The following is a 27,479-nucleotide window of genomic DNA, read 5'->3' on the forward strand; positions in this document are numbered from 1 at the left end:
GGTGTGTGATGATGCGTGGGTTTCCCCCGATAACAACTGATAATTTCTAAAATGTTATTGGCATTATATCCTTTCCCGCCAGAGGTTAGGGTGCATTGGGAAACACCCCCTAGGGTGGATAAAGCGCTCACACGCTTGTAAGAACAAGGGCTCTACCCTCTCCTGAGATGGCCGCCCTTAAGGATCCTGCTGATAGAAAGCAGGAGGGTATCCTAAAATGTATTTACACACATACTGGTGTTATACTGCGACCAGCAATCGCCTCAGCCTGGATGTGCAGTGCTGGGTTGGCGTGGTCGGATTCCCTGACTGAAAATATTGATACCCTAGATAGGGACAGTATATTATTGCCTATAGAGCATTTAAAAGATGCATTTCTATATATGCGTGATGCACAGCGGAATATTTGCCGACTGGCATCAAGTCTAAGTGCGTTGTCCATTTCTGCCAGTAGAGGGTTATGGACACGACAGTGGTCAGGTGATGCGGATTCCAAACGGCATTTGGAAGTATTGCCTTATTAAGGGGAGGAGTTATTTGGGGTCGGTCTTTCAGACCTGGTGGCCACGGCAACAGCTGGGAAATCCACGTTTGTACCCCAGGTCGCCTCTCAACATAAGAAGACGCCGTATTATCAGGCGCAGTCTTTTCGTGGGCAAGCGCGCAAAAGGTTCCTCATTTCTGCCCCGTGACAGAGGGAGAGGAAAAAGGCTGCAGAAATCAGCCAGTTCCCAGGAACAGAAGCCCTCTCCCGCCTCTGCCAAGCCCTCAGTATGACGCTGGGGCTTTACAAGCAGAATCAGGCACGGTGGGGGCCCGTCTCAATGAATTTCAGCGCGCAGTGGGCTCACTCGCAAGTAGACCCCTGGATCCTTCAGGTGATATCTCAGGGGTACAAATTGGAATTCGAGACGTCTCCCCCTCGCCGTTTCCTAAAGTCGGCTTTACCGATGTCTCCTTCTGACAGGGAGGCAGTTTTGGAAGCCATTCACAAGCTGTATTCCCAGCAGGTGATAATCAAGGTACCCCTCCTGCAACAGGGAACGGGGTATTATTCCACACTGTTGTGGTACCGAAGCCGGACGGCTCGGTGAGACCGATTCTAAATCTAAAATCTTGAACACTTACATACGGAGGTTCAAATTCAAGATTGAGTCACTCAGAGCAGTGATTGCGAACCTGGAAGAAGGGGACTACATGATGTCTCGGGACATCAAGGATGCTTACCTTCATGTCCCAATTTACCCTTCTCACCAAGGGTACCTCAGGTTTATGGTACAGAACTGTCACTATCAGTTTCAGACGCTGCCGTATGGATGGTCCACGGCACCCCGGGTCTTTACCAAGGTAATGGCCGAAATGATGATACTCCTTCGAAGGAAGGGAATTTTAGTTATCCCTTACTTGGACGATTCCCTGATAAGGGTAAGATCCAGGGAACAGTTGGAGGTCGGTGTAGCACTATCTCAGGTAGTGTTGCGGCAGCACGATTGGATTCTCAATATTCCAAAATCGCAGCTGATTCCGACGACTCGTCGTCTGTTCCTAGGGATGATCCTGGACACAGTCCAGAAAAAGGTGTTTCTCCTGGAGGAGAAAGTCTGGGAGTTATCCGAGCTAGTCGGGAACCTCCTATAACCGAGCCAAGTCTCAGTACATCAATGAAAGGGTTCTGGGGAAAATGGTGGCTTCCTACGAAGCAATCCCATTCGGCAGATTCCACGCAAGAACTTTCCAGTGGGACCTGCTGGACAAATGGTCCGGGTCGCATCTTCAGATGCATCAGCGGATAACCCTGTCACCAAGCACAAGGGTGTCTCTCCTGTGGTGGTTGCAGAGTGCTCATCTTCTAGAGGGCCGCAGATTCGACATTCAGGACTGGGTCCTGGTGACCACGGATGCCAGCCTGCGAGGCTGGGGAGCAGTCACACAGGGAAGGAATTTCCAGAGCTTATGGTCAAGCCTGGAGACATCACTTCACATAAATATCCTGAAGCTAAGGGCCATTTACAATGCTCTAAGCTCAGCAAGACCTCTGCTTCAAGGTCACCCGGAGTTGATCCATTCGGACAGCATCACGGCAGTCACCCACGTAAACAGACAGGGTGACACAAGAAGCAGGAGGGCAATGGCAGAAGCTGCAAGGATTCTTCGCTGGGCGGAAAATCATGTGATAGCACTGTCAGCAAGTGGGGACTTCACCCAGAAGTCTTCCACATGTTTATAAAACTCGACAAGTATTGCGCCGGGTCAAGGGACCCTCCGGCAATAGCTGTAGACGCTCTGGTAACACAGTGGGTGTACCAGTCAGTGTATGTGTTCCCTCCTCTGCCTCTCATACCCAAGGTACTGAGAATTATAAGATGGAGAGGAGTAAGCACTATATTCGGGCTCCAGATTGGCCAAGAAGGACTTGGTAACCGGAACTTCAAGAGATGCTCACGGAGGATCCGTGGCCTCTACCTCTAAGAAGGGACCTGCTCCAGCAAGGACCCTGTCTGTTCCAAGATTTACCGCGACTGCGTTTGACGGCATGGCGGTTGAACGCCGGATCCTGAAGGAGAAAGGCATTCCGGATGAAGTCATTCCTATCCTGATCAAAGCCAGGAAAGATATAACCGCAAAACATTATCACCGCATTTGGCGAAAATATGTTGCGTGGTGCGAGGCCAGTAAGGCCCCGACGGAGGAATTTTCAACTAGGTCGATTCCTACATTTCCTGCAAACAAGAGTGTCTATGGGCCTGAAATGGGGGTCCATTAAGGTTCAAATTTCGGCCCTGTCAATTTTCTTCCAAAAAGAACTAGCTTCAGTCCCTGAAGTTCAGACGTTTGTGAAAGGGGTACTGTATATACAGCCTCCTTTTGTGCCTCCAGTGGCACCTTGGGATCTAAATGTAGTTTTTGGGTTCCAAAAGTCACATTGGTTTGAACCACTTAAATATGTGGAGTTAAAATATCTCACATGGAAAGTGGTCATGCTGTTGGCCCTGGCCTGGGCCAGGTGCGTGTCAGAATTGGCGGCTTTATCCTGTAAAAGCCCTCATCTGATTTTCCATTCGGACAGGGCGGAATTGAGGACTTGTCCTCAGTTTCTCCCTAAGGTGGTTTTCAGCGTTTCACCTGAATCAACCTATTGTGGTGCCTGCGGCTACTAGGGACTTGGAGGACTCCAAGTTGCTAGACGTTGTCAGGGCCCTGGAAATATAGGTTTCCAGGACGGCTGGAGTCAGAAAATCTGACTCGTTGTTTATTCTGTATGCACCCAACAAGCTGGGTGCTCCTGCTTCTAAGCAGACTGTTGCTCGTTGGATTTGTAGTACAATTCAGCTTGCACATTCTGTGGCAGGCCTGCCACAGACAAAATCTGTAAAAGCCCATTCCACAAGGAAGGTGGGCTCATCTTGGGCGGCTGCCCGAGGGGTCTCGGCTTTACAACTTTGCCGAGCAGCTACTTGGTCAGGAGCAAATACGTTTGTAAAATTCTACAAATTTGATACCCTGGCTGAGGAGGACCTGGAGTTCTCTCATTTGGTGCTGCAGAGTCATCCGCACTCTCCCGCCCATTTGGGAGCTTTGGTATAATCCCCATGGTCCTTACGGAGTCCCCAGCATCCACTAGGACATCAGAGAAAATAAGAATTTACTTACCGATAATTCTATTTCTCGTAGTCCGTAGTGGATGCTGGGCGCCCATCCCAAGTGCGGATTGTCTGCAATACTGGTACATAGTTATTGTTACAAAAAAAAAAAAAAAAAAAAATCGGGTTATTGCTGTAGTGAGCCATCTTTTCTAGAGGCTCCTCTGTTATCATGCTGTTAACTGGGTTTAGATCACAAGTTATATGGTGTGATTGGTGTGGCTGGTATGAGTCTTACCCGGGATTCAAAATCCTTCCTTATTGTGTACGCTCGTCCGGGCACAGTATCCTAACTGAGGCTTGGAGGAGGGGCATAGGGGGAGGAGCCAGTGCACACCAGGTAGTTCTAAAGCTTTACTTTTGTGCCCAGTCTCCTGCGGAGCCGCTATTCCCCATGGTCCTTATGGAGTCCCCAGCATCCACTACGGACTACGAGAAATAGAATTATCGGTAAGTAAATTCTTATTATTCACAATTTCACACAAGGCTATCAGCCCCCCATCCGCCGCCCTTGGATGGGGGGGACAGCCTCGGGCTTCACCCCTGGCCCTTGGGTGGCTGGAGGGGGGGACCCCTTGATTGAAGGGGTCCCACTCCTCCAGGGTACCCCGGCCAGGGGTGACTAGTTGGGGTTTTAATAGCACGGCCGCAGGGACCGATATCAAAGTGTCCCCCGGCTGTGGCATTATCTCCCCAGCTAGTGGAACCCGGTGCTGGTTTCAGAAATACGGGGGACCCCTACACTTTTTGTCCCCCATATTTTTGGAACCAGGACCAGGTGCAGAGCCCGGTGCTGGTTGATTAAATATGGGGGTCCCCTGTCATTTCCCCCCCCATATTTTTTCAAGCAGGACCGGCTCAAAGAGCCCGAGGCTGGTTGTGCTTAGGAGGGGGGACCCCACGCAATTTTTTTCAGATTTTTAAACACTTTAATCAACTTTTTAAGGTACACAATGAAGCCCTGCACGGATCTCACAGATCCGGCCGGGATTCCCTGTGTTTTGTCAGGCAGTGTTTTACTCATCACTCCCGTAAAACACTGCCTGATATTACGAATCACATCGACATCGGAAAAAACGATTGTGTAAAACTTGGCAGCTTAGTGAATGATCATATCAGGATTCAAAAAGTTGCAGTAAAATGCACCCGATAACATTCGAGTTCAAACACCCTTCAAAACGGGCAAAACACGAATCTTTGGAAATATACCCCATAGTCTGCAGTGCTTTGCAATCTGGAACACACACAGTGAAAAAACAAGACTGGATATTATCAGACCAAAGCTGTTAGAATACACAAAAATGAATTACCAAGGTAATAGGTCTGGCGCTGAAAATTAATTGATTTCACTGTGAGCAGCTGAATGAAGGGATAGTCAGTCCTAATTTAATAGTACAAAAAGAATATAAAACAGCGCTAAAAGAGCTGGATGTGATAAACAAATAAGGAGAGTTACGGTAGACTTACCAAGGTTATCTCTCTTTCTGCGAGGTACACTGGGTTCAACAGGGAATACATCGGGGTGTAGAGTGGGATCTTGGATCCAGATGCACCATCAGGCAAAGCTTAGACTGTCCCAGGATGCAATGGGGCCTCTATAACCCCGCCTCTAGGCACTGAGAGTTCAGTTTCATTAACCAGTCCAATGCAGTAGCAGGTAAAAGAGAAGGCAGATGTTAGTCACATAGAACCACAATCTCACGACAGGAGAGGGTACCAGTAGCTAATGCCAGACAACCCAAAGAAGCTAGGTGTGTCAGGGTGGGTGCCCTGTGGAACCCAGTGTATCTCACAGAAAGAGAGTTAACCATGGTATGTCTACCATAACTCTCCTTTTCTGCAGCGGGGTACCCTGTATTCCACAGGGAATACATCAAGGATGTCCTAAAGCAGTTCTTCAAGTGAGGGGACATGCCTTAGCGGGTAAGAGAACCCGGCGTCCAAAGAAAGCATCCTGGGAGGTGGAAGGATCAAAGGCATAGAACCTAACATAGTCGACTTGCACAATTGATCTGGGGACACACCACGGCGGGCCGCCCAAGAAGGGCCAATAGACCAAATAGAATGGGCTTTAACTGCCGCAGGAGCTGGGAGTCCAGACTGCGCATAAGCTTGTGCAATCACCATTCTAATCCACCTGGCCAAGGTTTGCTTATTCGCAGGCCAGCCACGTTTGTGAAAACCAAACAAAACAAAATGGGAATCCGACCTCCTGATAGAGGCTGTCCTCTCCACATAGATACGGGGAGCCCTAACCATATCCAAAGAACGTTCTTTGGTGGACAAATCCAAAGAGACAATGGCTGCAACCACAATCTCTTGGTTAAGGTGAAAAGATGACACCACCTTGGGCAAATAACCTGGGCAAGTTCGTAGAACTGCCCGGTCCTGGTGGAATATGAGAAAGGGCGGACGACAGGACAAAGCGCCTGAGTCTGACACCCATCTTGCAGAAGCAATAGCCAGCAAGAACAAAACCTTGGCTGTGAGCCAGTTAAGGTCCACCGTTTCAAGAGGTTCAAATGGAGACTCTTGCAGAGAGTGAGGGAGGCCAGACGAAGACCTAAGTCCAGGCCTCTTTGCAGAAACGCCAGTATCCTGGAAGTTCTGAATCTATGGACATCGTAATTCTTCTCAGCCCACCAAGTGAAGTAAGAATTCCAAACCCTATAATAAATCCGGGCAGATGCCAGTTTACCGGCTTTCAACATTTGAATAACCACCTCTGAAAATCGTTTGGCTCTCATGAGTGATGCTTCAAGAGCCATGCTGTCAAAGCAAGTCTAGCCAGGTCTAGTTAGAGACAAGAACCCTGTACGAGGAGGTCTGGTCGTTGAGGAAGTAGAAGGGGCTGCCCCATTGATAGACCCTGCAGGTCTGAGAACCAATGCCGTCTGGGCCACGCTGAAGTCAATAGAAGCAGCATTCCTCCTTCCTGTTTGAACTTCCGTAGAACCCAGGGCAGGAGCGACACTGGAGGGAACACGTAAGGCAGCTGAAAGTTACATGGAATTGCCAGTGCATCCACGAATGCTGCTTGAGGATCCCTTGTAGTTGATCCGAAGACGGTAACCTTGTGATTGTGTTGAGACGCCATTAGGTCTACATCCGGTAGACCCCACCTATCCACTAGGAGTTGAAAGACTTCTGGATGAAGACTCCACTCTCAGGCGTGTTCGTTCTTGCGACTGAGGTAGTTCGCTTCCCAGTTCATGACACCCGAAATGAACACTGCCGATATACTTGGCAGTTCCCATTCTGCCCAACAAAAAGGATTTTTGACACTTCCTTCATAGCCATGCGGCTTTGAGTGCCGCCTTGATGGTTTATGTATGCCACTGTCATGGCGTTGTCTGACCGTACCTGGACTGGTCTGTTCCGTACCAGAGGCAGGGCAATTGATAATGCATTGAACACTGCCCTCAGCTCTAGGATGTTTATTGGAAGGAGTGATTCTTCCTTGGTCCACCGACCCTGAAAAGAGTGTTGCTCCAACATAATTTTCCATCCCCTCAGACTGGCATCCGTCGTCAGGAGGACCCAGTCGGGGATCCAATTGCTGGTCCTGGAGCCACCAGGTCAGCAACAAATAAACCTCTGGAGTCAACAAGATCCTTTGGGATCTGATCCGATGGGGTAGGCCATCCCACTTGAGAGAATTAATCGTTGCAGAGGGCGGGAATGAAACTGAGCATACTCCACCATGTCGAACGTCGACACCATCAGGCCAAGTACCTGCATTGCCGAGTGAATCGACACTCTGGGGTGACAGATGAAGTGTCTTATCCTGTCCAGGATTTTCAGGACCTTGACTGTAAACAGGAACAGTCTTTGACTGTGTGTGTCCAGAAGCGCCCCTAGGTGCACCATGCTCTGAGCTGGGACCAGCGAGGGCTTCTTCCAATTGATCAGCCATCCGTGGGCTTGTAAGGAACTCTCCGTCAATTGTAGATGACTGAGGAGGTCATCGTGAGAACTCGCCAGAATCAGCAGGTCGTCCAAGTACGGCAGGATTCTGACTCCCTGGCGACGGAGGTGCGCCATCATCACGGCAATAACCTTGGTGAAGATCCGAGGAGGCATGGCCAGTCCGAACGGCAGAGCCTGGAATTGGTAGTGACTGTCGCCAATAGCAAACCACAGGAACTGCTGATGCGATATGGCAATAGGAATATACAGATAAGCATCCTGTATATCCAGGGATACTAGGTAATCTCCGGGTACCATCGCCAGCACAATAGAGCGCAACGTTTCCATACGAAACTTGGCTACCCTCACAAATTTGTTCAGTGACTTGAGGTTGAGTATAGGCTGAAAAGACCCATTAGGTTTCTGCACAAGAAACAGGGTAGAATAATAGCCTCTACCATGCTGGGACTGAGGTACCGCCACAACGACTACTGTACTCATGAGAGAACCTACCACTGTTTGCAGAGCCTGCGCCTTAAACGGGTCCAAAGGGAGTACCGTAGTGCAGAACTGGTGAGGGGGACGTCTCTTGAAGGAGACAGCGTACCCGTGAGAAACAACTTCCAGTACCCAAGCATCTGAAGTGGTCTTTAACCAGACCCGGGCGAACTGTAGAAGTAGGCCTTCCAGGGGGAGGCCTGCCCCGTCATGCAGCAGGCTTGTCTTGTTTTGAAGCAGGCTGACGGGCTGCCCAGGACTGTTTCATTTTGGGTTTGGTGGTCTTGGGAGCACGAGACTGTCTGGGGTAAGACTGACCCTTGGCTTTCCCTTGAGGTTGAAAGGAACAAAAAGTGGTAGTCTTTGCCTTCTGAGCAGAAGGATTAGTAGGAGGAAGAAAAGCAGTCTTAGCAGCTGTTAATTCAGACACTATTTTATTCAGGTACTCTCCAAATAAAATAGCCTCAGTAAAGGGGAGCAACTCCAAGGTCTGCTTGGAATCCAAATCCACTTTCCATGACCTTAACCACAGTATGTGGCGAGCCAGAACAGACGTGGATGATACTTTAGCTGCCAGAACCCTCACCTCAGAGGACGCCTCCTGAATGTAATAGGCAGCAGTGCATATGTGAGACAGGTATTGTCTGGCCTTGTCAGAAATATCCTTGGGCAGATCATCCTCTAACGCCTGATGTACACCTTCCAGATATGATTTCTGCAGATGACTCCCAACATGGTTTAGGTGCTGTCATTATGTACAGTAGTGCAAGAAGCCTGTTGTCCATTATGACTCATCTCAGGATGACCAAATCACACTTCATCACCAGGTCTGTTTGAGTTTCCAGGCCCAATCCCAACTTCCAGGACTTTGTCACACAGGACCTGATTCTGATTAGTACATAAGCATGATTACTTGCGTACTAATCTGAAGTTTCAGGGTCTGCGCAGAACGGGCCTTGCATGATCGTTCCCACCTCCCTTAGCCACAGCATAATTGAATTGCTGTGGTGTTTGGGGTGCAGAGTGGGGGCGGCAACTGGGACTGTTCTACAAATTGTCCCAGTTTTGTAGGCATGCTGAGACCAGGGTCTGTGTTGTTGGACACAAACATCCTGGACCTGGCAGTATGGTTACGATGGTCAGTCTGAATAAGGCTCCGCTGGTCTTGATTGTCACAATGGTGATCCAATGCTGTATCTAAGGACACAGCACTCGGATCAAATGCAAATGCAGCAGGGGGTGTTTATTTCCTACACATGCCTCCTGCGTCATTTGCATTTTGTTTGTATGTTACCGTACAAATCGGAAGCAGGCCCATAACATTGCATGTGTTTTCCATGCTGTTGCATTTACCCTTTCGTCCCTGCATATAACACTGGCTACACTGATTTGCACCCGAACACCTGTTGTGCATAAACTATAAAAAGGAGGGATGTAAATGTGTGTTTCAGTGGTTTGCAAATTTTACTGCACATTATCGATATTAGGTGGTCTACACCATGGCTTTGATACTATGTAGGACGAAGATATGCTATTGCAAACCAAACTCCTCAACCAAAGGGGAATGATTCTTTATATGAGTGGTTTAGGGTCTTCAAAAACCTATGTGTTCTCCCTTGGAAGTGATTTGTGATCCTCTGATGGATGAGGCATCCAAAACAGATAAAGCAGAAAAATCAAGTGTATATTGTGAGAGTTAGGGTGAATGGTCATAAACCTAGAAATTAAATCACTGTCATGACTGTTTGTTTTGTGAACCCAGAGTCTATGTGAAGTCTGTGTGGATAACTGGAGGACTATGGGGGTCATTCCGTTGATCGCTCGCTAGCAGTTTTTAGCAGCCGTGCAAACGCTATGCCGCCGCCCACTGATAGTGTAATTTTTTGTGTAGTTTCAGAGTAGCTCAAAACCTACTCAGTTCTTGCGATCAATTCCGGATTTGACGTCACACACCCGCCAAGCGTTCGCCCAGCCACGCCTGCGTTTTCCCTGGCATGCCTGCGTTTTTCCGAACACTCCCTGAAAACGGTCAGTGGCCACCCAGAAACGTCCACTTCATGTCAATCACTCTGCGGCAACCAGTGCAACTGAAATGCATCGCTAGACCCTGTGCAAAACTGCATCATTCGTTGTGCCTGTACGTTGCATATGCATGCGCAGAACTGCCGTCTTTCAGCCTGATCGCTGCGCTGCAAACAAATGCAGCTAGCGATCAACTCGGAATGACTACCTATGTGCTGAGTTGGCTAGTCTGAAGAAAACAGTGCGATGGAGAGGTAAAGAACAATCCTGACCGGGAGTCAAACTCGGGTCTCGGCAGAGAGAGCCGTATCCTAACCACTGAAAACCGGGGACTTTGGTGTTGATGACAGGATGGTGAATGTAGTAGGGAGGAGTGTAGTAGTGGATTAAACAGGTGAGTACTGGATGGATACTGTGGGTAATAATATAATACTCTCCTTACTTGTTAAGAAACACAGAAGGCTAGAGTGGCAGAATCCGGTAGGGTAACAGGACCAATGTTGAGCAATGTTCAGCTGGAACCAACTACACTTCTGGATAAGAACCAAACTGTAGGGCTGACCAAGCTGGCACTGGGAAAACAGGACTGGAACTAGATTGAAATGCAACCGAACTGGAACACGACAAACCGGATTAAAATACAACTGGACTGGAACTGAGCTGAAGTGCAACCAGTCTGGAACCAGTTTGGAATGCAACTGGACTGAAACCGTACTTGAGTGCAATCGGACTGGCGTTCAACCAGACTGGAACTGAATTGCAACCAGACTGGATCTGGATTGGCATGCAACCAGACTGGAACCAGAGTGGAATGCAAAGGTACAAAGGATTGCAGGTACTAAGGTAATATCTGTAAACTCTGGGAAGCTCATCTACTAGGCTCACACACTGAGCTGTGTGATTCATGGAACTGGCAGATTCTAAAACTCAGGTCTTCTTACTTATACCCATTGGTGCTTGACGATTGGCGGATAGAGTCAGGTGATTCAGGGAGTCTCTGCCTGGCTCAGGAGTGGATGGCTCATGGTCAGGTGATCAGAACCTATCACAGCAGTACTTCAGGTCAGGCCGGGAAAAACTGAAGCCTAAACACCAAGAACCAGAGCACTATGCAAGCCTGCAAGAATCAGATGCTGAACAGAGGAATTCTCACACAGGTGATTAAGGGGCAGATGTATTAACCTGGAGAAGGCATAAGGAAGTGATAAAGAGTGATAAATGCAAGGTGATAAATGCACCAGCCAATCAGCTCCTGTTAATTTACATATTGGAGCTGATTGGCTGGTGCGTTTATCACCTTGAATTTATCATTGGTTTATCATTTCCCTATGTCTTCTCCAGGTTAATACATCTGCCCCTTGATTAGGAGTTTATACTGCAGCTTGTGTGCTGAACTGTGAAGCAGGTGCAGGTTTGCAGCATATACTGAGCTAGAGAGCAGATGCAGGCTTGCAGCAAATACTGAGGCAAGTCATAGAACATGAGTGATTTAGGGGGGCATGTACTAAGCAGTGATAAAAGTGGAGAGGTTGTCCATGGTACCCAATCAGCTGCTCTGTATATTTTTATAGTATGCAAATTATAAATGTTATGTCAAAGCTGATTGGTTGCCATGGGCAACTTCTCTACCGGCTCACTTCTCCACTTTTATCACTGCTTAGTACATGTCCCTGGGACGTTTTAAGAGAGGAGGAGGCCCGTGTGCAGCCTTCTGCTTCAGGGGCCCCCTCCTCTCTGACTGAGGCACAGCATTTAATACTTACCTTTCCTGGGTCCCCCAGCGGTGCCATCCTTCTCCGCAGCGGTAACAGAGTCTGAGACCAGACTCTATTGCGCATGCGCAAACCTCCAGGAACACGGCGCGGTGGCCATTTTCCCAAAGATTTTGCTACTGTGCATGCGCAAAACTCCGGAAAAATGCCCACCATGCCATCTTTCTGGGGTTTTCAGCAGGCGCAATAGTTTGTTCCCCCTAGTGTTCAAACTCTATTTCGCTGATGAAAAAGGGATGGCTTCGACGGGGGACTTCAGAGAGGTAAGTATTAAGCAAATGGGTGCAGTGTGTGCGGGGTGGGGGCCCGTGTGCCTTGCACACACTTCACCCATTATAGAAACTCCAATGACATGTCCCTTTTAGTCAGGACCGTGACAATCACCCTTTAGTAAAGGGTAATCGGCATTGGACAATTTGTCATTGTTGTACTGCAGCAGTTGCTCAGCAATGGATAAAATTGCTTCTGTGGACACATCAATCAGGCCACTCACAGGTTTAAATGAAAACCAACATGGTGTGCACCCGTATAATAGGAAATTAGTCTCACATCTGCTAGTTTGCGCTGGGTTAGGTATAGGATTAAGGTTTTCTGTTAGTGTAAAGCACTCTAATTCATACTTGCCTACCTGATCCTCTCCATGAGGGAGAACATGCTCTGTTCCTGGACTTTCCTGGTAATGTATGATTGCCATCACCTGTGGTGAGCTAGTTAATTGATAAGAAAGGTGTTTCACCAGAGGTGATGGCAATCATACATTACCAGGAAAGTCCAGGAACAGAGCATTTTCTCCCTCATGGAGAGGGTCAGGTAGGCAAGTATGCTCTAATTTCATGAAGGGTTTGGCACCCTGATTGGATTAGTTTACACCTCTAATTGTGAATTAAAACTACACTTATTCCAGTCTATCTGGTTTTAACCATTGGAATATACTAACCTGGGCAAACTAATCTCTAGCTATCCCCATGTTGGTGCACCTGAAATATTGTGTTTGCCTGTTTGCAGACTGCCTCTGTATGGGATTATTACATATGGTATTTGGATAATTGCCTTATTATCACTTATCAAATAGATTACTACATACAATTTTGATATTCAATATACAATTGATTTATATCTATTTGAATACATGTTGGTTGCGGCACAAGTATTAGGATTGACTGAACAGGCAGATCAAATAGTTGCGGACTTACCCCACTGGAGATGCCCGATCTCGTCTGATCTTGGAAGCCAAGCAGTGGAGGGCCGGGTCAGTACTCGGATGGGAGACCACCCTGGAACACCCTGGTACTGCAAAAAATTCCTCCGCCCGATCTAGAGTCATCCTCAAAAAATACCATTTGGCATTCGGTTCTGTATGACCTATGATTTCATTTTCTGCGTTAAAATAATCCTGAATGGATATTTGCAGAACAAATGATGGTCATATACTACACAAAGATGTTACTGTGATCATGTGATAGTAAGCCTAACTGCCCATATATTTGGATTTCCGGCATTTATTGTGGTATCTAAAACCACAAGAATTATACCTATATCAGTATTATATTTTCGCGTAGTTTGACTATTCACGCATAATTTACTCCTATAATTACTTTTTAATAATTAATTAATAAAGGTATGTTTTATCAGTATTGATTACTAATACTTAATCCTCTGAATTAGAGTGCTCCCACACAAGAGTCTACTTCCCAACTTTCTAGTGTTGGCTTTTTCAGACTGCCATATCTGCCAACTGAGAGGCCGATTCTGGTAAGCATACACACATACCTCCCAACATGACCCTCTCCAGGAGGGACAGAATGCTCTGCGCCTAGATTTTTCTCTTAATTTATGATTGCCATCACCTGTGCTGTAACGCTTTTCTTATCCATTAACTAGTTCAACACAGGTGACGGCAATCTTAAATTAAGAGAAAAGTCCAGAAGCAGAGCATTCTGTCCCTACTGGAGAGGGTCATGTTGGGAGGTATGTACACACTTACTAATCGGCCACTCGATGTGCCTGCGCTGACATCACAACTGGGTTGGCATTTGTATTTGACTGCCCATTTGAGATGTCAGTCACCTGCAGCAAGTGAACGGGCAGTTGTTGGGTCACTCGTACACACAGCCAGATGCACTGATGTACAGCACCTGATGATATATCATGCATCGGCTGTGCTTCAGGGCAAAATGTTTGTGAATGACGTCATTCAAAGACATATTGTTTCTACACATCCATAAATCCACAAACTATATATCGTCCGTTCAATATCGTCCGTTGTATCGTACAAGCATAATACTCTGTCTTCATGTTAGTAGTTTGGTCTTGCTGTGCCTCAGACTTTGCTCTTGTATTGCATCCATCCTGGTGATTACTGATCTGGTCTGTTTCCTGACTCTGTCTGGCTGTCTCTGGTGAATACTGACTTGGCCCATTTCCTGACTATGAGGGTCATTCAGACCCGGCCGCTCATGCGCAGTTTGCCGATGGTGGCAAGCGCGCATGCGCAGCAGCCACACACATCCCCGATGGAAGCGAATGCAATGTGATAGACAGCGGCAGACGTTTTGGAGCGGCGATGCATCATTGTGGGGGTGGGTGGCCCAGGGCTACAGGGGTGGGTCAGGACCACTTTTGGGGCGGCTGTATGACATCACATGCACCCTCTTTGCCCAGGGGTCAACCTTAGATCCGATGCGTTCACAATTAGATTGCGGATGCATCGGGAGGTGGCCTCACACATGCTGGATGGCTTTGCCCTGTGCTGGGCAGCCCTCAGCATGTGCAGAGATGAACTCAGATCTGGCTGCATATGCATCCATCTGCGTTCACCTCTGAATAACTCCCTATGCCCGTTTGCCTCTGGTGTCTGTGAGCTCAATTTTCTTTGTGAATGGTAAAGTGACTCCTCCCACTTGGTGCTAATCCAATGCTACACTTTGGCATAAACTTCCATTTTCACAATAAAATGTAATATATACCAATAGGATATAAATAAAATATAGATTTAATGCTGCACAATGGTTAAAAAGTGAGATGGTTAATGGATAAGAAAGGTGACGTTAAGGTCCCTTTTTCAAGGCTGTATTGTTACAGCCTTGAAAAAGGGACCTTGACGTCCCAAAACGCGTTGGCGCCTGCCTTCCAGTGCCTTCAGACTTCCAGGACATCCAGACTGTGAAAGGGACCATTTGGGGAACACACCTGACGGAGCCACATGCAGGGTATTGTTCCCGGGAAATACCTTGCATTCATAACACCTGCGGCTCCGATTGCCATCTTGGTAGGATTCTGTTTCCCATGTTGTGTCCTCTTTTTGTCTCACTTTTTAACCATTGTGCAGCATTAAATCTATATTTTATTTATATCCTATTGGTATATACAGGTTGAGTATCCCTTATCCAAAATGCTTGGGACCAGAGGTATTTTGGATATCGGATTTTTCCGTATTTTGGAATAATTACATACCATAATGAGATATCATGGTGATGGGACCTAAGTCTAAGCACAGAATACATTTGTTTCATATACACCTTATACACACAGCCTGAAGGTCATTTTAGCCAATATTTTTAATATCTTTGTGCATTAAACAAAGTGTGTGTACATTCACACAATTCATATACACCTTATACACACAGCCTGAAGGTCATTTAATACAATATTTTTAATAACTTTTTGTATTAAACAAAGTTTGTGTACATTGAGCCATCAGAAAACAAAGGTTTCACTAACTCACTCTCACTCAAAAAATTCCGTATTTCAGAATATTTGGATATGGGATACTCAACCTGTATTACATTTTATTGTGAAAACTGAAGTTTATGCCAAAGTGTAGCATTGGATTAGCGCCAAGTGGGAGGAGTCACTTTACCTTTCACAGTTCAGGTCTACCATTTGGAGTTTGTAGGGACCTCCTAGACTACCCCCAGGGTAAATCCTTACAGCGCAACCATCCACCTCTATTCTTTTTTGGTTTTTCCGTTTTCTTTGTGCTGATGTTAGCGTACAACTGTGCACAGTCTTGATTCTGCCTGCATTCCTGTGGTACCGTTATACAGATGTAGCAGTGTTCAGTTTACCCGCAATGCGTACGCACGTGCTTATGATTACTCCCCAGGTGCCTGCAGAGCCTTTTACCACATTAGGGGTTTTGTCATTTGCTTAGATTAGTTTAGCTTTTAGTTAGGCAGTTTATCTCAGGTAGATAAGTCTTAGGGTGTGTACACATGGTGAGATCCTTGCTATGCCCGATTTTCACTTGCGATTTACCTTGAACTCCCTGAAGCCCAGATAGCACAGATTTTGACTAACTTTTCTTGAGATATGGACTATGTGTGCTTACGATTTTGGCTTATGTGAGATTTTGGCTTATGTGAGATGTCATTGACATGTGAGATGAACTAGATAGTACACTGATCTAGCAAGGATTGACTTGCCTGCACAGTCTATCTTTTCTTGCGATGCCGACCTGGCGGGACCGCGCATCGGGATCGCAAGGTGACTTTCACCTTGCGATCTGCACTAACTTTTCTTGCGATTTTTGACTATATAGTCAAAATCAAAAGAAAATCTCACCGTGTGTACACACCCTTAGATTAGTTTAGCTTCTTTAAGCCTTACCTCCCAACATGACCCTCTCCAGTAGGGACAGAATGCTCTAGTCCTCTTAATTTCTGATTGCCATCACCTGTGCTGAAACACCTTTCTTATCCATTAACCTGTTCAACAGGTGTCGGCAATCATAAATTAAGAGAAAAGTCCAGAAGCAGAGCATTGTGTCCCTCCTGGAGAGGGTCCTGTTGGGAGTTATGTGTAAGGCAGTTTATGTGATAAGTGTACACTGTGTGCACTTTTGTGTTTCATATTGCATTTTACATCTTGCAATGTTTGTTACTCTGCACCAATAACATACTATAGGAGCTGTGACTGGTTAGTAAAGTAACCAAGTCCATTCTTCCATGTGGCAAGCTCTGGTGAATACCTTTATCAGATTACACTCTGTGTCCTATAGTAGGTAGAAACAATATTAGTAGGAGTAGGCAAGTTATCTTTATAAAATGTAATGTGCCCCACCCCTCCAATGGCTCCAACTGTGAGGGAGACAGGGCAGACCCTAGTCGGCTGCCAGAAAGGAGGAAGAACTGCTACCTATACAGAGTAAGTATGTAAGGAGGGGGGGGGGGCAGAATAACAGAGAGGAGGGTGGAGCAGAGCACATGTGGGGGCTAGTCACTTTATAGTGATGTGCAATATCAGGCTGCATACATATTATGGTAAGGAATCTTTGCTCAGTCTCTTGCGTACCACAATAGAGGTACACAGTAAATAGGAGTGATAACCAGGGATTATAGTGTGTGTGGGGGGGGGGGGGGGGGCGACATACAATGTGGAACTGAGTTCTATCGCTTGTAATGGTAGGTGGAACTAGTTCTACCTCCTCCACATCCCTGCACAGTAATTCCGACAGAAAATCCCGCCCAACTAACGTCAATAGGCAGGCAGCGCAGCTTCCTTTTTTTGGCACAGCATTTGTGATGTTATGCCGTCACCGCTGCTGAAGTGAAGAAGCGCCACGAAAAGGAGCAGGCTCTGTGCCTGCTGAAGACAAGATGAGAGGGGACTGGAGAGACACAGAGAGGAAGGGAAGCAGTTGGAGGGACACAGTGCATGGAGATGCTGGAGAGACAGACGATGAGCTGCTGGAGTGACAGAGGTAGAAATGTGTATATGGGGAACTACTGTGGGAATTATATGTAAAAGAGGCACTACTATTGTGGGCATTATGTATATAGGCAGTATTAATGTAAGTATTATTTGCAAGAGGCACTACTACTGTGGGCATTATGTGTATAGGCAGCACTAATACTGTAGGCATTATGTGAAAATCCTAGCACAGGCCCTGGCTCTGCATAATGGGAAAAGGGGGGAGGTGGCAGGTTAAATTAGTTCCACCAGCTCCCCAGGACCACTTTAAGCCCTGGTGATAACATTAAATTGCATACGGAGGCGCTCTGCTTGCATACGCAGGCGGTACATAACTCAGCACTGTATAACCCCCAAGCACTCTTATACTGACATGAAGTTCAGATGAATAAAATCAATAAATTCAGGCTGCTATAGAATCATTACCCTGTGATCCCCTATAGTAACTGTTGTCCACTTTGACAGGTTGCTGCTCAGCAGAAAGACTCAGAAACGACTCAGCGGGCGGAGCGAGAGGTTACCAGGATGGTTATTGCTATGGTATTGGCCTTTCTCATCTGCTGGTTACCCTATGCTGCATTTGCTATTGTGATGGCATCCAATAAGGACATTGTAATTGAACCCACATTAGCATCAATGCCTTCATACTTCTCCAAAACAGCCACTGTATACAACCCTGTCATCTACATTTTCATGAATAAACAGGTATGTACCTACAGAATGAATAAATCCACTGATTTAGAAAGAAAATGTCCCCTAGCGAAAAACATTTAAAACATTTTAGATGTAAATAGCAAATGCCTACAAATTGATGTGCTCTCAGGACTGCTGATCTAATACTGGGTACACACTATACGGTCCCCACCCTGACAATTGCAGCGATGGGACTGGCAGGGGAGCCGGCAAGTGCATAGACACTTGCCAATGCGAGAAGCAACGGCGGAGGCTATGCAACATGGCCCTTGCTAACGACATCGACATCCCCTTTTGACCATGAATGTAGGACCAACCGAGGATGACGAACAGCGGAAGCACGCATCGTCAACAACATAGTGAGCACACACTAGACGAAGTGCCCAATATGTCGGTCCAAACCACCGGATCAAGCGGCATATCGTCTAGTGTGTACCCAACTTAAGACTGTTGTAGCACAACCAATCAGGGGAAACACTTGTCTTTGTTTTATAATGAATCTTTTCTAGGTGCTAGAAGAATGTAATATGTGATATCTGAGCAACTGTGTTTTGTATTAGAAATTGAATCACTATATAATATTATTATTATTATCACTATTATAATAGGTGTAGAGTTTATTACATAGCAATTAATGAAGTAGTTGCTTGATTTAGTGATATTATTGCTGCACACCCGTACAAACTGCCTGTCTGTCTGTCTGTCTGTCTGTCTGTCTGTCAAATAAGCATTTTGGAAACTATGGGGCAGATGTACTAAGCTTTGAAGAGTGATAAAGTGGAGAGAGATAAAGGGGAGAATGTATTATACCCATACTTATCGTGCGGGTATAACGCTTTCTGCTTTGCCAAGCTAATAACTCCCCCTGATACGCTGTGTCTCCTCCCTGCCAGCTCACTGGGCACGTGTGATATCTTGCTACTCATGTGAGATCTCACATGCAGCCCAGAGGCGGCACCCACTGCAGACAGACAGCGCTGTCCTTGGATGTGTTGTATGGGTAACGACACCAGCAGCTGACGGAATCAATCACTGCAATTGTCGGAACGGTCAGTGCCACTGACTGTACATACATTGCCCCTGCATAGCGCCCCTGTCATTCTGCATGCACCGCAGTTGTAATACATAGGGGACAAGCAGTATTAGTGCACATAACGTGTGCTGACACCACTTCTCACCCATATCGGCGAGTCTTACATTTAGCCCAAAGTACCAGACAAGCAGCTCCTAGCTGTCACTTTTCAAACAGCCTGTAACACGTAGTTACAGTAAAAGCTGATTGGCTGGTACTTTATCTCTCTCCACTTTATTACTCTCCAAGGCTTAGTACATCTGCCCCTATGTTTTGTATTATAAAATCAGCTATGTTCTAAACACAAGAATAATCCAAATCCATTTACTCAGTGCTATGTAGCAGTGTAGTGGTTTGATGACAAGGCCGGTATACAGTCATCATGTCACTATTCAGTATGTGAACGTTGCTGACAGTCCTAATGCCAACACTTACATAGTGTCGCCACTATAATTGTCAACAACCAGAATGTTGACACATGATTTTAGGGTTACATTAGGGTTAGGCTGCAATTAGGGTTATGGTTAGATTAGAGCAGTGGCTCCCAAACTCTGTCATCAAGGAGCACAAACACGTCACGTTTTCCAGGTTACCCGGCAGGTGCACTGTGTATCACTAAAGGTCACATTTTCCAGGTCACCTGGCAGGTGCACTGTGTATCACAGCAGGTGCACTGTGTATCACTAAATGTCACGTTTTCCAGGTCACCAGGCAGGTGCACTGTGTATCACTAAATGTCACGTTTTCCAGGTCACCCGGCAGGTGCACTGTGTATCACTAAATGTCACGTTTTCCAGGTCACCCGGCAGGTGCACTGTGTATCACTAAATGTCACGTTTTCCAGGTCACCCGGCAGGTGCACTGTGTATCACTAAATGTCACGTTTTCCAGGTCACCCGGCAGGTGCACTGTGTATCACTAAATGTCACGTTTTCCAGGTCACCCGGCAGATGCACTGTGTATCACTAAATGTCACGTTTTTCAGGTCACCCGGCAGGTGCACTGTGTATCACTAAATGTCACGTTTTCCAGGTCACCCGGCAGGTGCACTCTGTATCACTAAATGTCACGTTTTCCAGGTCACCCGGCAGGTGCACTGTGTATCACTAAATGTCACGTTTTCCAGGTCACCCGGCAGGTGCACTGTGTATCACTAAATGTCACGTTTTCCAGGTCACCCGGCAGGTGCACTCTGTATCACTAAATGTCACGTTTTCCAGGTCACACGGCAGGTGCACTGTGTATCACTAAATGTCACGTTTTCCAGGTCACCCGGCAGGTGCACTGTGTATCACTAAATGTCACGTTTTCCAGGTCACCCGGCAGGTGCACTGTGTATCACTAAATGTCACGTTTTCCAGGTCACCCGGGCAGGTGCACTGTGTATCACTAAATGTCACGTTTTCCAGGTCACCCGGCAGGTGCACTGTGTATCACTAAATGTCACGTTTTCCAGGTCACCAGGCAGGTGCACTGTGTATCACTAAATGTCACGTTTTCCAGGTCACCAGGCAGGTGCACTGTGTATCACTAAATGTCACGTTTTCCAGGTCACCCGGCAGGTTCACTGTGTATCACTAAATGTCACGTTTTCCAGGTCACCCGGCAGGTGCACTGTGTATCACTAAATGTCATGTTTTCCAGGTCACCCGGCAGGTGCACTGTGTATCACTAAATGTCACGTTTTCCAGGTCACCAGGCAGGTGCACTGTGTATCACTAAATGTCACGTTTTCCAGGTCACCAGGCAGGTGCACTGTGTACATAGGCGTGCGCAGCAAATTTTGTTAGGGGGTGCACTGCTGGAGGGGCTTGTCTAGCACTGCCTTTTGGGCGTGTCTCGCATCGCCCAGGGACATGTCTATTTTACATTTTACATTCTCTCAGTAAAATCACATGTCGTAATCTAATTTCTCTCTAGTTCCTAATAATACAAGTAGATACAATACACCCCAGAGAAATAAAATTAAACATAATGGTGTGACCAGTAGCCACTACTGACTGTCCGCTACGGCATAAGTCCTAGCTGCCGCTGCATCCTATCGCTACTTACACTTCCCCAACCTATCTCCGACCTAGTGGTGGAACTAGAGAGTGGTGGGCCTTGGTGCAAAATTCACATTATGCCACACGGTATGAGCCGAAATTCACATTACGCCACATGGTATAAGACAAAATTCACGTTACGCCACACAGTATGAGCCAAATTCACATTATGCCACACAGTATGAGATAAAATTCACATTACGCTGCACAGTATGAGCTGAAATTTACATTACGCCACACAGTAAGAGATAAAATTCACATTATGCCACACAGAATGAGCCAAAATGTACATTACGCTGCACGATATGAGCCAAAATTTACATTACGCCATACGGTATGAGGCAAAATTCATATTACACCACATTATGCCACGGCTTTAATAGACCCCATTGTCCCCCCCAAACACATTATATAATACACAGTGCACCCTAAACACATATGCCACACAGTGCCCCCCCCACACACATTATGTGACACATAGTGCCTCTCCAAATACATTATATAATATACATTAGACATTACTTGTGGGTGCGCTCGCAGTTGAGTGCTCCTTACCGCCTGCCACTCCATGCATAGACAACTACTGCTGTCTTTTCTCTCTCCTTCACTCCCTCCTTCCCTGCAGTCCTGTTCACATGTGGGTTTCAGTAGCGGGTACAGCTGACAAATGCACCCTCTACTGCCCCTGCAGCGGCGTGTCTCTTCCCCTATCACCAAGCCTGCTGACCGGGCGTAGCGGGCAGGTGAAGAGAGGAAATCGGCTGGTGGAGGGCAGGCGCGGGTGTAGAGAGAGGGGGTGGGCAGGTGTAGAAAGTGGGGGTGGGTGGGCATAGCGAGCTGGCGGACGGCCATAGAGAGCACCAGGCACCCCCCCTGCGCACGCCTATGACTGTGTATCACTAAATGTCACGTTTTCCAGGTCACCAGGCAGGTGCACTGTGTATCACTAAATGTCACGTTTTCCAGGTCACCAGGCAGGTGCACTGTGTATCACTAAATGTCACGTTTTCCAGCTCACCAGGCAGGTGCACTGTGTATCACTAAATGTCACGTTTTCCAGGTCACCCGGCAGGTGCACTGTGTATCACTAAATGTCACATTTTCCAGGTCACCCGGCAGGTGCACTCTGTATCACTAAATGTCACGTTTTCCAGGTCACCCGGCAGGTGCACTGTGTATCACTAAATGTCACGTTTTCCAGGTTACCCGGCAGGTGCACTGTGTATCACTAAATGTCACGTTTTCCAGGTCACCCGGCAGGTGCACTGTGTATCACTAAATGTCACGTTTTCCAGGTCACCCGGCAGGTGCACTGTGTATCACTAAATGTCACGTTTTCCAGGTCACCCGGCAGGTGCACTGTGTATCACTAAATGTCACGTTTTCCAGGTCACCCGGCAGGTGCACTGTGTATCACTAAATGTCACGTTTTCCAGGTCACCAGGCAGGTGCACTGTGTATCACTAAATGTCACGTTTTCCAGGTCACCCGGCAGGTGCACTGTGTATCACTAAATGTCACGTTTTCCAGGTCACCCGGCAGGTGCACTGTGTATCACTAAATATCACGTTTTCCAGGTCACCCGGCAGGTGCACTGTGTATCACTAAATGTCACGTTTTCCAGGTCACCCGGCAGGTGCACTGTGTATCACTAAATGTCACGTTTTCCAGGTCACCCGGCAGGTGCACTGTGTATCACTAAATGTCACGGTTTCCAGGTCACCAGGCAGGTGCACTGTGTATCACTAAATGTCACGTTTTCCAGGTCACCCGGCAGGTGCACTGTGTACCACTAAATGTCACGTTTTCCAGGTCACCAGGCAGGTGCACTGTGTATCACTAAATGTCACGTTTTAAAAATCCACAGGTTACCTGGACAACATGAACTGTTAGTCCTTCTTGAGGACTAAGGGGTCGATTTACTAAGCCTTGGATGGAGATAAAGTAGACGGAGATAAAGGGGCAGATGTATTAATCCTAGAGAAGTGATAAAGCGGAAGGTGATAACGCACCAGCCTGTAAGCTCCTGTCATTTTTCAAACTCAGGCCTAGATTTATCAAGCCTTGGAGACAGAGGCGTATCTACAGAAGGGGGGACCCGTGTGTAGTCTCCATGTGTGGGCCCCCTCCTGTCCCGTAGCCGGCAGCGATGTTAGTGCTCTGAGCGCTAGAGACTCTGGCACAGTGCCAGAGACAACAGTGCTTGCACAGGTGTCCAGGAACATGGCGCAGCGGGCATTTTTCCGGAGACCTGCACAAGCATTGTAGACTCTGGCACTGTGCCAGAGTCTCTAGCGCTCAGAGCACTAACAGCGCTGCCGGCTACGGGACAGGAGGGGGCCAGCACACTGAGACCGATGAACACCAGAAAGGTAAGTATAGAAGAGATGGGTGCAGTGTGTGCCCTCTGGACTCAGGAGCCCATGTGCATTGCATACCCTGCACCCATTGTAGATACGCCACTGCTTGGAGAGTGATAAATTGCGTGATGATAAAGTACCAGCCAACCAGCTCCTAGCTGCCATTTTACAGGCTATGCTTGAAAAATGTCAGGAGCTGATTGGTTGGTACTTTATCTCCGTCCACTTTATCTCCATCCAAACTTAGTAAATAGACCCCAGAGTTTGGGAACCACTGGAATAGATTTAGGTTGTAGGTAGGATTAGGGTTAGATTAAAAATCCTATTGTTGACATTCAGAATGTCTGCATTCTGGCAATCCACTTTGTGAATGTTCACAAGATAAATGCTGACAGTCTGAACATGCTGTCATTCTGAATGTGTACATACAATATACCATGCCTCCATGGTCACCTAACAGTAACACAAAGTAATCTGTAGTCGGCCTCTCTCTCCGTATGTAAATATGTGAATACTGTAGTGTGGTTGGTTTAATGTTAAATTCACACACATATATGTACTGTACAGTATAAGTGTGTGTGTGTGTGTGTGTGTGTATATGTATGTATACATATATATATATGTATATATATATGAGAGATAATGAGAACACATGCAAAAAAAACTAAATTGCAGTTTAGGACTATGTGTAATATTTTGACCGCAGATTTATGTATTTGTGTTATAGTTTCGAGATTGCTTAATGAAGCTTCTGTGCTGTGGTCGCAATCCATTTGGCGGAGAGGATGAGACCAGCGCAACCAGCGGCCGTACAGATGTCACATCAGTGTCTGAGGGAGGTGGGAACAAGGTCACACCAGCATGATAGATCTGATGACCATTAGGAAAAATTTTTGCAAGAAACATTTTTTTTTTTAAGCATAATTTTGGTTCATTCTTGAAATAAAATAAAACTCTGAATTTTGTTTCATAAAAATAAGTATATTGATTATTAAAACTAATGTTATATTTATTCGAAAAAGCAGAGGGGTTATTTATGTAAAAGTCCTCAGTAACTAAATATCTAATTTATAATAAAGTGTGTAATATAATGTGCAATATAATATGGTTATATGGTTTGTCCACAAAATTATTGTGATCAAATTGCAAAATATCAATCTTCTACCACAAAGCACATAAAATGGTAAATAAAAACAATGGTACAAACAAAGAATAAACACAAATAAAATATATATTTGCATTTCAAAAGGGATGTTAAAATGTACATATGCTGTAGTTATTTCACCTGTCTGTTTGGTAAGTTACAGCACACACTTTTCTGTACTGTGCACGTGCAGGAAAACAGTTTACCATTTAAATTTTACTGTGGAAAGTTACAGGTGTTCCAGTCCTCCAGTAGCCGCAAAAAATAAACCACTTTACATTAACAGGCATATCTGCATAAGATGTCATATCTAATTGAGTCTCATTTGCATGAACAAAGCCTTACTTTATTTAGCCTATGCTTGTTCGATCCTACTCTATATAAGCTCCAATGAAGCTACACAATTATTGTCAACTAGATACTGTACAGTATTGCAAGGAAATAGAAGAAAAGAAAGTTACAGTGCTAACAGATATCATGATTCGCCATAAAAGACTAAATTGTCATTTATAAAAATGACAAAGAACACATGTAAAACATCACAAAAAATTGCAGCAATTGGTAAGGTGCCTGTGTAGGAGAGGTATTTAAAGAATGTCCCCGGTAGGGTGGGTGACTGTTTTTAAGAGGCAAGCTTGTTTCAATTCAGTTTACTTCATCCAATCAGGTTATATATTACCGGCTCTGTGGTCCTAAGTATAGGCTCCAATGGCAGTGGTTCCAGAAGGCAATAGGATCCAGTACACTATTTCATGATGTCCTTGGTTCACAGTCGGTCCGCTGAAGGATGTCTTTTGATGAAAGGCTGATTGGCTCACAGTCACAAAGAATCTGAGGAGAAAGATGGGGACCTCACAGAGAGACATGGGAAATTCCTTCTAGACTCTATACTATTTTTTCTACAGTACAGTATTTTCTTTTTTCAGACACTTTTTACCTTCAGGTCATGGGGACGGCCATGGGCACCAGATTTAAGCCGAGCTATACCAATCTCTACATGGGTCAGGTCGAGGACCGCCACAGCTGGGAAGGCAGGCTCAGTGGGTGTCTGGTCTTCTATGGCCGTTACACAGACAATCTATTTTTGATTTGGGATGGGGATCTGTCCTCGGTCACTGATTTTGTTGTTTCTCTCAACACCAACACATTTAATTTGGTCTTTTCTAACAAAGTACATTCCAATAAAATTAACTTCCTGGATGTGACCCTTGAAATAGTGAACAACCAGATTGAAATCTATAACTATACAAAAAAAGTTGGTAGTGATGCATAGCCACATTTCAAAAGTGCCCACTGTGCATTTTGGAAACTTAACATTCCCAATGGTCAACAGCACTTGAAAAGAAATTGTTCCTCAGAAGAAATGTTTAAAAACCAGGCTGTTGGCATACTTTTCTCCTTTGAAATCAGAGGTTACCCTAAAGATCTTTTTATAAAAAGCCTTTGATCAAGTGTTATCTATGAATAGGGAACATTTATTGGAACCAAGATAAAAAATGAGGATCCAATGGAAACAAGAGACTTGGCTTTCAATAGGATTTTAATTACCTACAGGTAAATCTTTTTCTCGTAGTCCGTAGAGGATACTGTGAATCCATTTAGTACCATGGGGTATAGAAGGGTCCACTCGGAGCCTTGGGCACTTTAAGAATTTGATAGTGCTTGCTGGCTCCTCCCTCTATGCCCCTCCTACCAGACTCAGTCTAGGAAACTGTGCCCGAGGAGACAGACATACTTTGAGAGAAGGATAGATAAGGAAAGTGGAGAGATTACGAACCAGCACACATTACAATAGGAAAGCCATGCTAACCAAACTTGAAACATGAACAGCAACAGCTGAACCAACCAGAATACTTAACCAAGTAACAGGAAGAATGAAGCACTGGGCGGGCACCCAGTATTCTCTATGGACTGCGAGAAAAGTATTTACCGGTAGGTAATTAAAATCCTATTTTCTCTTACGGCCTAGAGGATACTGGGAATCCATTTAGTACCATGGGGAAGTACTAAAGCTCCCAAACCGAATGGGAGAGTGCTGAGGTTCCTGCAGAACTGATTGACCAAACTGAAGGTCCTCAGATGCCAAAGTATCGAACTTGTAAAACTTTGCAAACATTTTCAAACCTGACCAAGCAGCTGCTCGGCAGAGCTGTAAAGCCGAGACACCATGGGCAGCCACCCAAGACGAACCCACCAACCTAGTAGAGTGGACTTGTACAGATTTTCGAATTGGCAATCCTGCCATGGAATAAGCATGCTGGACAGTGAGCCTGATCCAGCGTGCAATAGACTGCTTTGAAGCAGGACACCCAATTTTATTGGGATCAAAGAGAACGAACAGCGAGTCCAATTTTTTGTGATGAGCTGTTCTCTTTACATACACCTTCAAAGCCCTCACAACATCTAAAGACTTTGAAGTAGTAGAGATGTCTGTCACAGCCGGAACCACAATAGGTTGGTTGATGTGAAAAGCGGAAACCACCTTAGGAAAAATTGCTGATGAGTTCTGAATTCAGCTCTGTCCTCAGAGAAAATTAAGTAGGGACTCTTGTGAGACAACGCCCCTAGTTCCAACGGGTGTGGTTCATCAAATCGACAGTGTCTAGGTCGACAATGTTTAGGTCGACCACTA

General features: G+C 46.1%; 1 protein-coding gene and 1 pseudogene across 1 annotated transcript in view; both read left to right on the plus strand.

Moving 5' to 3' along the window:
* The window catches only part of LOC135050900 (pinopsin-like), a 68,875-nt gene extending 44,082 nt beyond the window's left edge, over positions 1-24,793 (plus strand). Inside the window, exons 4-5 of the mRNA XM_063957161.1 lie at positions 17,999-18,238; positions 24,431-24,793. Of these exons, the coding sequence (XP_063813231.1) occupies positions 17,999-18,238; positions 24,431-24,568 (378 nt within the window). The 3' untranslated portion in view covers positions 24,569-24,793. The remainder of the gene's footprint in view (positions 1-17,998; positions 18,239-24,430) is intronic.
* LOC135052254 (5S ribosomal RNA) lies at positions 13,022-13,141 on the plus strand (annotated as a pseudogene).
* Positions 24,794-27,479: the final 2,686 nt, after the last annotated feature.

The sequence above is a fragment of the Pseudophryne corroboree genome, chromosome 2 (genome assembly GCF_028390025.1).
Source record: "Pseudophryne corroboree isolate aPseCor3 chromosome 2, aPseCor3.hap2, whole genome shotgun sequence".
Taxonomy (NCBI): Eukaryota; Metazoa; Chordata; class Amphibia; order Anura; family Myobatrachidae; genus Pseudophryne; species Pseudophryne corroboree.